The following is a 14704-nucleotide window of genomic DNA, read 5'->3' on the forward strand; positions in this document are numbered from 1 at the left end:
AAAAAGTTCAATGCTCAGTTGCGAATTTGTTTTTTAACAATAAAAAAGTAATTAAGTGAAATGAACATGTCATCCAAATGTATCTTGGATAGAAATGCGAGTACTTGATGAACTTACGTTGCATATTCGAATATCCAGTATTTTAATACCCATTCTGAGTATCTCATTTATCAAATCAAGTATTTTAAAATTGAAATTAGGTACTTCGCAAATAAAAGTAAGTACTTCAAAATGTTCTATGCTTGGTTGCGAATTTGTTTTTTTAAATAAAAAAAATAATTAAATGAAATAAACATGTCATCCAAATGCATCTCGGATGGAAATGAGAACACTTGGTGAACTTACGTTGCATATTCGAATATTCAGTATTTTAATACTCATTCTGAGTATTTTATTTACCAAATCAATTATTTTAAAATTGAAATTAGATATTTCGCAAATAAAACTAAGTACTTGAAAAAAGTTCAATGCTTAGTTATGAATTTGTTTTTTTTTTTTAAATAAAAAATAATTAAATGAAATGAACAAGTCATCCAAATGGATCTTTGATGGAAATACGAGCACTTGGTGAACTTACGTTGCATATTCGAATATCCAATATTTTAATACCCATTCTGAGTATCTCATTTACCAAATCAAGTATTTTAAAATTGAAATTAGGTATTTCGCAAATAAAAGTAAGTATTTCAAAATGTTCTATGCTAAGTTGCGAATTTGTTTTTTTTAAATAAAAAATAATTAAATTTAATTAACAAGTCATCCAAATGCATTTTGGATGGACATGCGAGCACTTGGTGAACTTACGTTGCATATTCGAATATCTAGTATTTTAATACCCATTCTGAGTATTTCATTTACCAAGTCAAGTATTTTAAAATTGAAATTAGGTACTTCGCAAATAAAACTAATTACTTGAAAAACGTTCAATGCTTAGTTACGAATTTGTTTTTTTAACAATAAAAAAATAATTAAATGAAATGAACATGTCATCCAAATGCATCTTGAATGAAAATGCGAGCATTTGGTGAACTTACTGTTGCCTATTCTTTTTTTTTTTGAAAAGTACGTTGCATATTCTAATATCATGTATTTTAATATTTATTCTGAGTATCTCATTTACCAAATCAAGTATTTTAAAACTAAAATTAGGTATTTCGCAAGTAAAACTAAGTACTTGAAAAAGTTCAATGCTTAGTTGCAAATTATTTTTTTTAAAATAAAAAAAATTAAATGAAATGAACAAGTCTTCCAAATGGATCTTGGATGGAAATACGAGTACTTGGTGAATTTGCGTTGCATATTCGAATATCCAGTATTTTAATTCTCATTCTGAGTATCTCATTTACCAAATCAAGTATTTTAAAATTGAAATTAGGTATTTCGCAAGTAAAACTAATTACTTGAAAAAGTTCAATGCTTAGTTGCGAATTTGTTTTTTTAAAAACAAAAAAATAATTAAATGAAATGAACATGTCATCCAAATGGATCTTGGTTGGAAATACGAACACTTGGTGAACTTTCGTTACATATTCGAATATCCAGTGTTTTAATACATATTTTGAGTATGTTATTTACTGAATCAAGTATTTTAAAATTGAAATTAAGTATTTCGCAAGTAAAACTAAGTATTTCAAAGAGTTCAATGCTTAGTTGTGAATTTTTTTTAAATAAAAATATTTAATTCAATGTACATGTCATCCAAATGTATCGGGAATGATGAGTGGAAAGAGAATAGACCAACAAAAATAGGGATTTATATACTTTTTTATTAATTAAAAAGGGTAAAAAAAGTAAAAATGTTTGAAACATGTAGTAAAAACTAAGTTGGTCAATTGTCAGGTATTAAAATACAAAAAAAAATTGATAGGTACTGAATCTTAAAAAAATAATTACAGATGTATTTTTCTACAAATTACCCATCAAATAAAGCATGTCGTAAATATTTATCTTCTTTATTTTTTTATACGAGCTCATCATACTTTATGACATAAGCTTATAGTTTGGAACAAATAATAAATAATTTAATTATTGAACTAACTTAGAGTGGACTTGATTGGAGACCTGTTACGACTTACGTGTCTTTTTAAGCGACGGAATCAGAGCAACAACAAACGAAGCGGAAATAATCACGATGATCATGAATCCGACCAAAATAACGCCGGAGACGTGGGGAAACTTTGGATCGGCGGTCCTAACGTTTGTCTTTTTCTGGGACCTGATCCGAAGATACTGTCCCCCGGAGCTCTGGCAGTACTTCGAGAGAAGTGGTCGCAGAATCTCTGGATTCTTTAATACTACCATGCAAATTTCCATCCACGAATACATAGGCAGCCATATGAAACCTCACGAAGCCTACGGCATAGTTGAGGCCTATCTTAGTATCAGTTCATCCAAAGATGCTAAAAAACTCAAAGCAGAGATGGCTAAAGAGAATGAAACTGATCTAGTTTTAAGCATGGATGAAAATGAGAAAACTACTGATGAGTTTAATGGAGCTCAAGTGGTGTGGATTTCGGGTAAAATTCCGAGTCCTCCACAGACGACCTCTTTTTCTTACTATCGGGAGCCGGAGAAGAGATATTACAAGCTTAAATTCCACAGACGATACAAGAAATTGATAACCGAGTCGTATTTGGAGCGCATGTCATCAAGACAGGAAAGGATCGTATCCAAGCAAGAAGCAGGCAGCGGAGGCTGTACACAAATGGCCATAGTAAGTCGTATTGGAGTCATATTGCGTTCGAGCATCCGGCTACGTTTGAGACTCTTGCGATGGAGCAGGAGAAAAAGGAGGAGATCATCGAGGATCTTTTGAGTTTTACCAAGAGTAGAGATTTCTATAAAAGGATCGGGAAGGCCTGGAAAAGGGGTTATTTACTGTATGGCCCGCCTGGAACTGGGAAATCAACGATGATTGCTGCGATGGCGAATTTCCTGGATTACGACGTTTACGATTTTGAGCTTACATCAGTGAAAAATAACACTGAGCTGAGAAAGCTTCTGGCGGAGACGACGAGTAGGTCTATCATAGTTATCGAAGATATAGACTGCTCGCTGGATTTAACAGGCGAAAGGAAGAAGAAAATGGAGAAATCTGGTGAAACAGATACCGAAATAACCAAGAAACCTAGTTCTTGTAGAGACAGAGAAGCTGAGAGTGGCAGCCAAGTCACCCTATCCGGGCTGCTGAACTTTATAGATGGACTGTGGTCATCCTGTGCAGGGGAGAGACTAATCGTGTTCACAACCAACCATGTAGAGAAGCTTGATCCGGCTCTCACAAGACGGGGTCGAATGGACAAGCATATCGAGTTTTCCTACTGTAAATTCGAGGGATTCAAGGTTCTTGCAAAGAATTACCTGAATCTCGAGGAGCATCCAGTGTTCGGATCCATTCAGGAGTTGATGGATAAAGTTAAGATCACGCCGGCGGATGTAGCCGAGATTCTGATGCCAAAGTCTGCAAAGGAAGGTCCGGAGGAGTGCCTTCAAATTCTGATTCACGCTCTCGAAGAACTACAGGCAAAAGATGTTGGATCTCAGTTTTCTGCACGCACAAACACAGCGGAAGTTTAAAAATTTTATTTTATTTTGACAATCAAAATATGTTTTGCTTTGGGCGCTCGTATGATTTAAACAAAAACATGCATAGGGCGTTTGGTGAATAATTTCACTTGGCACCAACTACTCCGGTATTAGCGGACGTAGCTCTTGTTGTAAATCCCTACGAACGTTCTTCGATCTAATTCTTTAATCTTCGAATCAGGTCTACGACCGAATTACTTGTTCCTCCTCTAATTTGCAGTAGAAAATTAGAAGATGTTTTTGTGTAGAGATAGAACACGAAGAAGTCGACTCAATGCATTGCCGAAAACTTCTTGGAATAAGAACCAAACTTTCTAGAGCCGCTTGGCATTGGGAAGAGCCGAAAGTATCTTGTATTATTCTCTAGCCTTTCGGATGCATCTTATTCAAAATAGGAATCAAAATCATTATAATATTTCTAAGCTTTATTTACTTAATTAATCTCATTAATTAAGTTAATTAAAGTTCTAAATATATGCCAAATCACCGAAAAACTTTTGGGAAGAGTCAATGTATCTCCATCATCAACTTTCGGATGCTAATAAGGAAAAATCCTTATTAATTTTTTTTCTAATCTTTTATTCACTTAATTAATCATATTAATTAAGTTAATTAAAGATTCCAAAAATGCATTTCATATTATGGTCAATCTCGATGCATATATATTTGAGAATATCATGCATTAATATCATTTTGCTTTGTGTGCAAGTTTTAAAATTATGGTATCATGAATATTTCCATATTACATAAATCAATACCATATTTTATAAAAACTTAATGGGCTATATTTTAACTCAATTAAAATATAATTTGATTAATAAAGCCCAATTGAACTTTAATAAATTAGCATGATGAGCTTATACTCTTACAAGCCCATAATCCATGCTCCATTACATTAATATCATCATATTCCCGATCGACGATCCAATATCATCGATATGACAATTTCACCTTGTCTGTTATTATGATGCACACTTTAATTTCGAGATCACCAATGTCTAAATAAGGCATGTGTACTCCTTTGAATGTCTTAACAGTCATACTCTCAAAATTTCTATAAGCTTTTATAAACTTTATTTATAAACTTATCGATTGATCATATCAAACTCATTTCTTATAAATTCAACTCATTGAATTTATTATCTCAACGAGAACAAGTAAAACAGTGCTTGTGTGACCCTCAATGGTTCAGAGATACAGCTAGCCATGTGTTCACAACTCTTTGTGATTCAGGACAATTTCCTTTATTCAGGCTTACTGTGGGGCCTTAGCTCCTAATCGTTATTACAATGCAATCTGATTAGGGTTAACTAATTACAGCGGAAAAAGAGTTTAAAATTTCTTTACAATGAGCCCAAATCATTTCATTTGAATACTAAAAATAGTATTTCATCTCACGTCATAAACATGCCCACACGAAATCAAAAACCAATCACATAGAAACAACTCATATCCTCGGGACATGCCCCGGTATATAGATACATATACATATATACTGGGAACAAGACATAACATAAAACCTCAGCCCAAACTGTGGCTCCCTCCAGAAGTACCCTCTCCGGTCTCCTGATATCCTGGAGTACCTGCCATTGTCCACACACAAATACAACAACAGCCCCCCTTGGGGGTGAGCAAAGCTCCGTATGGAACAACCAATCATATATACCACAGATATCTAAACAATGATATATGGTATGCAATGCATGTATGTCGTGGAGGTATCGGGTCAAATGCCCATCCACTGAGCACATGTAGAAATCAATCGAATCGCTATCAAATCAATGCTCGAGCTGGCACACGGCCAATATGGGATACACGTATGATAGCGTCGGCAAAGCGCCATCAAGTCCCAAATCTCATATCCAATCATATGGGACCACAATTGTCTATGCTTTACGGGTCATATAATACCGGCATAGCGATTGTGTTCACAAACCCCGGAATCCAATCAAATCATATCAGGGTATCCAAGGATCATAGCTCAACGTGCATGTCATGTATCGAGGTATGCATAAAATGATGTGTGTTAACAAAACATTTATTTTATACATCGATATCTCAATCTCAATGTCATGTATGCCACATCAATCAACAAATAAGGCATATAGACACATAATCTCGTTCCAATCAATCCAATCAATCCGACATATATCATATAATACAGATACCTGTCGTATGTTACCCGGTCGCAACATACCTCAATTCTTCGTTTCCAGTTGATGTAGCCTGAAGATATTGATATTACACTTTATCTACATCAATAACATACTCATTCCAATCAATAACATACTCCAAAATCATTAATATGAGTTTCAAATATCATTTGAAACTTCAAAAATTCATATCAAATCAAATTCATATCATAATTCAATTCCGACTTCGAATACAAGTTTCTTGTCGGTTATTCTACTACATATCAGAAATTCAACTTCAAATACATGCTATTCCAGCACTTTGATATTTAGAGCTGCTGGAACTAGAAGAAAATTACCTCAGTCAGAAGCCCTCGACGCGACGATCACAAATATATAATTTGTTTCGCGTTTATACAGCGTTTCGAAGTCGATTTGGACGATAGAAAATGAAAATCTCTCGACTTTCTCTCGAAGTTATCGTATAAGGAATGAAGAAAGAAAGAGAAGAAAAGTTGCTCTTATCTTCACCGCTTCGGCGCTCGGGCGATAGAATTCTCGCGCCCGAGCGCGAGAGGTTCTGCCCCCGAGTTTCAAATGCACCGGCTCGGGCGCGGCATGTTCTGTCCAAATGCCACTTGCTCCGCGCTCGGGCGGTCACAAACTACCGCTCGGGCGCGAAGTGTTCTGCCCGAACACTCAAAATTTCTACCTTGGCGCTCGGGCGGTCATTTTCTACCGCCCGGGCGCCACTCGTTCTGTACAATTATTTATGTTTGTACTAAATTGGCGTCCGGCCTCTCCAATCGAGCTCTTACAACGTCAATTCATATTCAATATTCATTTTCTCAATTATCCTTGTCATAATATACATCAAATACATAATCACATATCAATTTCATGAATTATCGATAATCACACAGGATTTACGATAACACGATACACGGTCCTTACACTTACCCTAGTTAACCCCATTCTTTTTATCAACTCTTTGATCAAGAATGTCAGAACTCATTTCTGATTGCACCCATCGGATCATGGTAAGAGCGTCTAGTAGCATCGCCCCATGATCCCCTAGGTATCACTGATAGTGCCTGCAAGAACCAGTCGATTATGATTAACGTACGGTCAGGGACGGATTTAGTGTAGGATCCCAAGGGGGCCGTGGCCCCCCTGAAATTTTTTAAAAAAATTATGACTATATAATATATATTATATTAGTTAGTATATATATTATTTGATCATAAAAAAAAATATCTATAAACGGTCCCTCGAAATTTTTTTAAAAAATTATTACTATATAAGATATATTTTATTATTTAGTATATATATTATTTGACCATAAAAAAAATAAAGTATCTATAATTAGTTTAATGTTTATAGACTTTCAAGGTTTACACATGTGGTCCGCGTTTCATTCTCTGCAATTTTTTTTCGAAAAACTAAATAATGGGCCTTTACAAAGGGTCAAATGCCCAACTTAAAACTTTCATAGTTGGTGGTGAGCCGGGCCCCCAAACTTAAAATCCTGGATCCGCCCTTGAGTACGGTCCCTTCATCTCATATATCCCGATCGAATCTGCAACCATTGGTTCATCGAGGGTTGCACAATAATTCGATAACTATGTGATAACTATAATAGTGACATCGCGTGTACTATTTTGAGAACTCATTCTCTAACGTACATCTCATACTCTGGCCAGAGATTCCATGCACTATTATTTCATCAGATCACACAGGATATCCACACCCGTAGGTGAGTGGTGAATTCCCGACTACAATGCACTGTCTCCTATATGTGTCGCAACTGTACCCAACCTCGCCACCTGATGACTCTCCTGGAGCCGGTAAACGAGTCAAAGCACAGCCCTAGCATATAGAGCCTCAGTGTTGTCCCGGGTCGTAAGGACTAATGGTGTACAATCATAACCACGGACTTATTCTCTCGATGAATGATAACCACTTGGAAAGTCCGAGGGAGGGTTGTTCGGTATAATCATCATATGACTACCATGTTTGGACATTTCTATGCCCTTACCAAGAAACGCAGTACACAAAATCACAGATGCTAGTCTCGAGCTCAAGCGACCTTTATCCCTGTTTTAGGCGGCTGAATCGACTAGGAACGAATTTAGAATATGCAGTGTTTACAAATGGGTTTCAACATCGAATTACGATTCATTTGTATTAAAGCATAATCAAGGACTTTATCTATGTTAATTGCATGGGTATACAGATAAAGTATAACGAGACCATAAAAAGTTAAATTATATTAAAATAAAGATTGTTTATAAGATTGTTTATTTCTGTGAGGGCCCGTTATCCTAATCACGATTTATTAACATGCAATCTTGATTAATCAGTAAACAGCGAAAAAGTGAGTTAAAATTTTGCGTTTGGGCCTATAAAAATTTCGGCATGACCTTCCCGTAAATAGGACATACCAGAAAATCAAATACTCAAAATAACCAACATGCGCCCTCAATAAACACAACAGCATACACACGTGCCAGCCAGACACGATCATGACATATCCAAACCAAAATATCATAGAGCCGACAAGACTCGATAATACCATAATACAATCTTCCAAATATATATATATATAGTATCTGGGAGACAGCAACGCCACGCAGTACCTAAATACAACTGAGCCTACTCTCAAGGAGCTCTGGTACTTCCTGAGGCTTCCTGTCGAGCGCCTGAGGTCGAACCACCTGTAGCACCTGTCATGTCCACATACAAAAGACACGACAGCCCCCTCTCGGGGGTCAGTAACCCCAGTACGAGACATCAAGAAACCACGATATATGACATAGAAATGCAACGATGCCATGCATGAATGCAATGCATGAATAGGTGCAAGATATCAGGATATCAGGAGTCAAATGATCGATATCAACAATCATACATATATGCTCGAGCTGGTCCACAACTCAGCGGACCGTGCCTGAGATATGGCCCAGCCTCGAAGCCAGCAACTACCTAAGTCGGACCGAATCTAGGTAGCCAAACATCTCCAGGACACCATATCATATCATATATATAACAGATCTCAACCGAAATATAACTGGATCTCAATAACAGATAGGCTCAATATGATATGTTCAGTGGTATTGATGTGAATAACTAAAATAAAATGTGTGTGAACAAAAGAAATATTTTATTTTATTTTGCACATCAATTACCAACTGATAATATGCAAGTCAGCATATAATATCACATAAATCAGCAAATAGCAAATAAATCATACACAGGATCATCAGATGCCTCTGCCAGACATCGTGAAAATAACTGATCTCTACGTACCTTAACTAATTTACCAGTAACTTAAATCCTCAAGAAAGTCATGGAATTGCCAACTCAGACAAATCACCTGAATATTAATTTAAATGGTCTTATTATCATATAAAAATTCCAGAACCATTTTAATTCACTAAAAATCCAATTCCAACTATTTAGGCATTTTAAATTCCTAAAATTTCAATATTCGACTAAAATGTCTAAAATCAATCGTTTCTATTTTATCGTCGCAAATATTCTTTTTAGCTTTAAGTGACGCTAAACTAATATTTAAGCGACTGCGATAAATTCTAGATTCACCAGATTATACCACCAACTCGCACAATTCCGGAACCTACAACAATAACCCAATAATTAATCAATAATGATACATTATTTGAGTCGAAATTGACTTAAATTCACATAGGCAATAATTCGCACCGATACAACTTGTACTTCCAATAACAGTGGCTAAGGTCGAGCCTAAACCGAAGCTAACCGGCAACAGCGGTAGCGTGCGGTGGTGCAGGGGCGGAGTTCGGCCGGAAAACAACAGTGAGCGGCGGCGGTGACTGAACTCGTCGGAAAATGAGTTAACTAGCTGCGAAAAACCATCATAAACTCAACTATAAGCAACCTACAACCCAAAACTACCGAATTCAGTCAAGAAATGGCCGGAAAATCGCCACCAACTCCGACGACCGAAAATCGAAGTAGCGAAATACCTTGACATATTGGTACCAAAATGTAGCTCTCGTCAAGGGCTTTCCGGATATATATTTACTTGAATTTTTCGGCGACTGGTGCGACCACAATCGACGTTCAAATGTGACGAAATGGTTGAAAATGATTTCAGCATAAAGTTACGGGAAGAAATGAGGAATTCGGTGTGTGTTTATAGGTGTAGTGTGGGTCTATTTTATTTCAACTCTTGTGTGCTATAAAATTTAAATATGTATAAACACACAATTTAATTATTTGTCTTAATTATTTTAAATTCCTCAATTTAAAATAATTAATCTTAATTATCGCCAAATAACATATAATTAAATCGGGTCATTACAATTTCACTTGACTCAATAAATTTCCTAGCCAACCGTTGGCTTGCAGGGCATCTACTCTAACAAAAGAAACCAAAAATGTAGCTGCCGCAGCTGCACGAGAGAATCATGAAGAACTTGTAATAGAGTTGAGTAGAATGGATTCCCAAGGATCAAGAAACTAGAAATAAGTCTGAAAATCCATCATGTTTTAATCCAATTTCCAACTATTAAAAAATTATTGAGTTATTGGCAAGTTTGGAATATCTTTTTTTGATAAATCCGTATCCATTTCCTGATACAGTGTGGAAGATAAATGATTTATTCTTTTTCACAGAAGGCATATGACCAATATCATATAAAGAACATGTTTGTTGTTATATATATAACTCGCATCACGTACCAAAATTTATATATGTATGCATGTATATAAAAAAATACAGTCGATCCCCGGCCAATTACTTCGGATACACTTGTATAAAATCTTCAATATTAATAATTTATATAATTTAATTTAATTTAATTTCATATGTTTCAGAACTATAGAAGGTATTTTCCAACAACATAGTCTCTATATATAACATAAAATCCTCATTTTACACTGTATATACAAAATCTCTTTGGGAGAAAGTAACTAATGCGCACGTGACAACTGCAAATAAATCTAACTTCAGACATGTAAGATTATCATACTCAAAAGCTCCAATGTTACACTTTCATGCATGCTTACAGGACCTACTCATTCGCTCCAGTGTGTCACATTGTTCCTTATTCTGCTAGCCAAAATTTACAACAAGCGAACATAAAAATGAGATAAAAGCCATTAATACCATATATCGACCTTGAAGCACATCTCCTTTCGAACGTGGGGGAGAAGTGGAACCTGGAGATTCCACGATTTCCTTGGCACATGTGTATTTGCAACGACTTGGGCGAACAATCCTGTAAACCCCGCTATTAGTCAGGAGATAGACGTCCTTATTATTATCTTCCCCGAACGAGAAGATGTAACTCAGAGCAAGAATTGGACTGTTTGGAGCAAAAGTGCATCTTATAGGAGAGTCATTGGCACAAGTGAAAGAGATCTTGTTGCTGCTGAAGTTTCCACTGTTTATTGGATTTTCAAATCCTGTCCATATAGAACTTGCATACAGATCTGCATATAAATACCTGCAAAGAGAACATAGTGAAAAGGATGTGCCTCGCATAGTATACATGACTTTGTAACATTTGCTGTAGTACTACTACATGTGGAGTGATTCATCGGGACTTAATTGTATATAGCAGAATATGTAACAGAGGATCTTATGGGCGGTTGCAATCGAACCTTCCGTTGATACATGGATCGATCATGGACCGATAAAAATAGCCCCCTGTTATTGATGCTGAGCCTTGGTTTGAGTTGACTTCAGAGTGATTATATCCCATAACAGGAAAGATTGGCGTTATTGCATCGGCTGAAGTATTCCCAACCGGCGACTGGGGGGGTACACTGGTGGAAGGGCCTTCATAGTTGCGCCACCCATAGTTTCCATTCTTGGTGATCAAATCTACCTCTTCATATAGATCCTATTGCATGATTAATAAAATTTAAACCCCTATGCCATTCCCAAAAGATAAATAGTAATGAGCTATCATGAAATTTAAAATTTTCGAAGGAAACCATGCACTATACCTGCCCTACATCTGCACATACAAAATAAGAAGGCCTCAAGAAATCAAAACTGCAGCGCCAAGGATTTCGAAGTCCTAAAGCCCATATTTCTTTTTCGAGTTCTTTATCTTCGACAAACGGGTTGTCATTTGGGATTGCATAGTTTCCCCACAAACCAAGCTGATTAACAACAGCTGCACCTGAGAATCAGAGGATAAGATAAAATAATTTGATGATAAATGCAATTTCATTATTATATTCAAATTTCTACTAGAACAACTTCTGATTAAGGATCGCCAAATGATAAAAGCTTCTATCATGCTATAGATTGAGATTCTAAATCCACTTTGAACTCAAAAGATATAGCATATGAGCAGTCACAAAAATGACAATTATAATATCGCATGGCGTATGAAATAGTAACTCACTTGGTATGTTATCGATATCGAACCTCAATATCTTTCCAAGCAAAGATTTCTTGTTTTGTGCAAAATTTAGTGGATCTCCAATACCCCCTCCATCTCCCATCATGAAGTACAAATATCCATCTTTAGGTCCAAAAAGAATTTGTCCCCCATGGTGTGAAGTAAAAGGAAGTCCCATAGTGAAAATCCTTCTGATTTCTAAAGGGCTGGCACTTTTTACCTGATAAAAAACACAAAATTTCTTAATAAAAATTCAAAATAAAAATGTGTACATGTAAAGAATCTTGAGTTAAGATTTGTACCGAGGATGGCTGAGATGCGGTACCATTAACGGAATACTCAGCAATAACACTCTGATACTGGCAAGGCTGCGCTCCACTGTCGCTCACTAGTTTTGAAGGATCACAATTCACATCCGAGTTACATGCACATCTTCCTGCACATTTCGTATTCGTTGACTTATCACAGTTAAACGAGGCAAAGAGACGCCCGTTTTCTACAAACTTTGGATGAAATGCTAGACCAAGCATTCCTAACTGTGTATCAAAATGAACTTCATCCGTCAAGTCGAGAAACGGAGATTCTTGATTGATTTGTATCGTTTCACCCGAGCCCTGTTGAGGTATTGTCGCTAACCAGATCTTGCCTTGCTGGTTCGAGAAAAAGGCACGATTTGAGCCATCAGGATGAGCAACCATGTTTAGGTAAGATTCATTTGCAATTTTTTCTAGGCACATACCATTGGGAGGCGTGGGAGTTTCTACACTGATCAAATTGACTGGTTTGCCATCAAAACATACCGAATTATCATCGGATGATCCACCAAATGCATCACAAAAATCAGTTTGCGATTGCCAGTTATCAGTCAGCTTTGTAATGTTTGAGCTGGTCGGTGCTCCAACTCGACCTTGTAGTCCAGTTGCGAAGGGTGAATCAAACATGGATATGTTTTGACAAGTATTCCATACTTGTGAACAAAAGTTGACAATTTCTTGCTTAGATTGTGGTGAATTGGGTGAGATAGTGGAGTTGCACAAAACCGGAACTTGTCTAGGGAAGTCGTCGATTCTAAAGAGTTGTGCTGAAAATGGATCACACCTCTGTAAATGACAGACAGTGAACATTCAACTTACGATTCTATCATCTTCAGACTATAGCAGATACTACAAAACTCTATACAAATGGGTATTTTGTTAAGATATAGAATGAATAAAATTTCAGAATCTACAATTTGGTACGATATTAAAACTCGATAAGTTCTCACCGCACAAAGGATAGATTTGAGAAGGGGAGCACATGAAGAATCTGAAATGTTCATAGATTCAAATTGCTGCTTCAACAGCAAATCTTGAGCCGAGTTGCAGCATGTGGATCCATTGTAAGGACAAAAATCCAGACTTGAGTTTGAAGTAAAGGGTGCTCCTGCAATACCATAACAATTAAGATGTAAACTGCAACACTATATCGTTCAAGATATAATGAAACAGTTGAAACTCGCAACTTAATTAAGACCTACTTGAATCAGTACATAAAGGAAGAGCAAAACAAAGATCAAGAAACTGCAGCAGCATCAAGAAGCAGATTGAAGTCAAGAAATGAATGCTTCCCATGATGCCAAACACGATCAGAATGACAACAACAAGACCTTGTTTTAAATGGGAAAATCGATTACAGAAGAAAGACAAATTCCCATCTTTGACGGAATAAAATGATGACTGGGCCGACCAAATCAAGATTTTGTTGACAACCCAAAAAGGATTTCTTAATTTCAGACATATTGAAACTCAAATTCATCCGAATTGTTCAAAGTTTTTATAGTTGAAATATATTTCAAAGTAGAACAGAAGCTTTAAATAGATAGATTAGTCTACTTTTCGAGAGGCAATTAGCATTCAATATACACCAAATATCATTATATTAAGAACACAATAAGAAAATAAATAAATAAAGTCTTTTTTAAATAAGAAAATAATTGGCCGTTTACCAACTTTTAGAGATACGATGCATCAATATATTTCTCTCTTTTAATTTTGGGGTCATTTTCTACGCTTACTTGGGGAATTTGACGTTCCCGATGAACACGTACACCAAAGTCAAAAGAGTTGACTTCTGACATACAATATTGGTGTGGTCGAGGGACATTATAAATATATTGAAATATATTGCTTTTACTTACAAATAAAAATACAACAACAATATAAATAACTTAAAATATATGTATGAAATCAGATATGAGATCAATTTTAGATTTAAAAAAAATGTTAGAATCAAATTCTAATATTTTTTTAATTGTGGGTTTGCCCTATGTTAGCGTAGCATTAATTAAATTTTTCATGAGCAAGCATGCGTCATGCATGACGCCATCTAAATCATTAATATATATATCACACAGCAAAGATCTAGTAAGACATGATTAATGAAAAAAGTCGAAGAAAATAAATAAAAAATTTATTAAACTTAGATTTCATATATTCAATCAAAACTTTTATTTACTTCCGTTTTTTTAGTCAAAATCAGTAATTAAAAGGAATGATCAAATATGAGTTGATCTATGTTTCACTAATCTATATTCATAAGACAGTAAAT

The 14704-nt window shown here is 35.8% G+C and overlaps 1 protein-coding gene, 1 long non-coding RNA gene and 1 pseudogene across 2 annotated transcripts; 1 reads left to right on the plus strand and 2 right to left on the minus strand.

Moving 5' to 3' along the window:
• The first annotated feature begins 2051 nt into the window (after window positions 1-2051).
• Window positions 2052-3576, plus strand: LOC142541326 (AAA-ATPase At3g28580-like; annotated as a pseudogene).
• A 4779-nt stretch (window positions 3577-8355) lies between these two features.
• On the minus strand, window positions 8356-9501 carry LOC142541402 (uncharacterized). Its single transcript, XR_012819330.1, has 2 exons — window positions 9027-9501; window positions 8356-8443 (listed from the first exon to the last, which is right to left on the minus strand). It is a non-coding gene; the product is annotated as an uncharacterized LOC142541402 (long non-coding RNA).
• Window positions 9502-10692: 1191 nt separating this feature from the next.
• LOC142542332 (HIPL1 protein-like) lies at window positions 10693-13995 on the minus strand. The gene is made up of 7 exons (XM_075648921.1): window positions 13635-13995; window positions 13383-13540; window positions 12421-13218; window positions 12122-12338; window positions 11715-11893; window positions 11367-11608; window positions 10693-11209 (listed from the first exon to the last, which is right to left on the minus strand). The coding sequence occupies exons 1-7, from the start codon at window positions 13726-13728 to the stop codon at window positions 10816-10818; spliced, it is 2082 nt and encodes a 693-aa protein (XP_075505036.1). The 5' UTR covers window positions 13729-13995; the 3' UTR covers window positions 10693-10815.
• Window positions 13996-14704: the final 709 nt, after the last annotated feature.

This window comes from Primulina tabacum, chromosome 4, assembly GCF_025594145.1.
Source record: "Primulina tabacum isolate GXHZ01 chromosome 4, ASM2559414v2, whole genome shotgun sequence".
NCBI lineage: Eukaryota > Viridiplantae > Streptophyta > Magnoliopsida > Lamiales > Gesneriaceae > Primulina > Primulina tabacum.

What these genes read in the sequence shown, in the direction of transcription:
- LOC142542332 (XM_075648921.1), bottom strand. Translation starts at nt 13,728, where the DNA reads ATGGGAAGCATTCATTTCTTGACTTCAATCTGCTTCTTGATGCTGCTG. An exon ending in TCCTTTATGTACTGATTCAA is followed by an intron (nt 13,541 to 13,634) that starts GTAGGTCTTAAT and finishes ATGGTATTGCAG; the next exon opens with GAGCACCCTTTACTTCAAAC. An exon ending in CGATATCGATAACATACCAA is followed by an intron (nt 11,894 to 12,121) that starts GTGAGTTACTAT and finishes TCTGATTCTCAG; the next exon opens with GTGCAGCTGTTGTTAATCAG.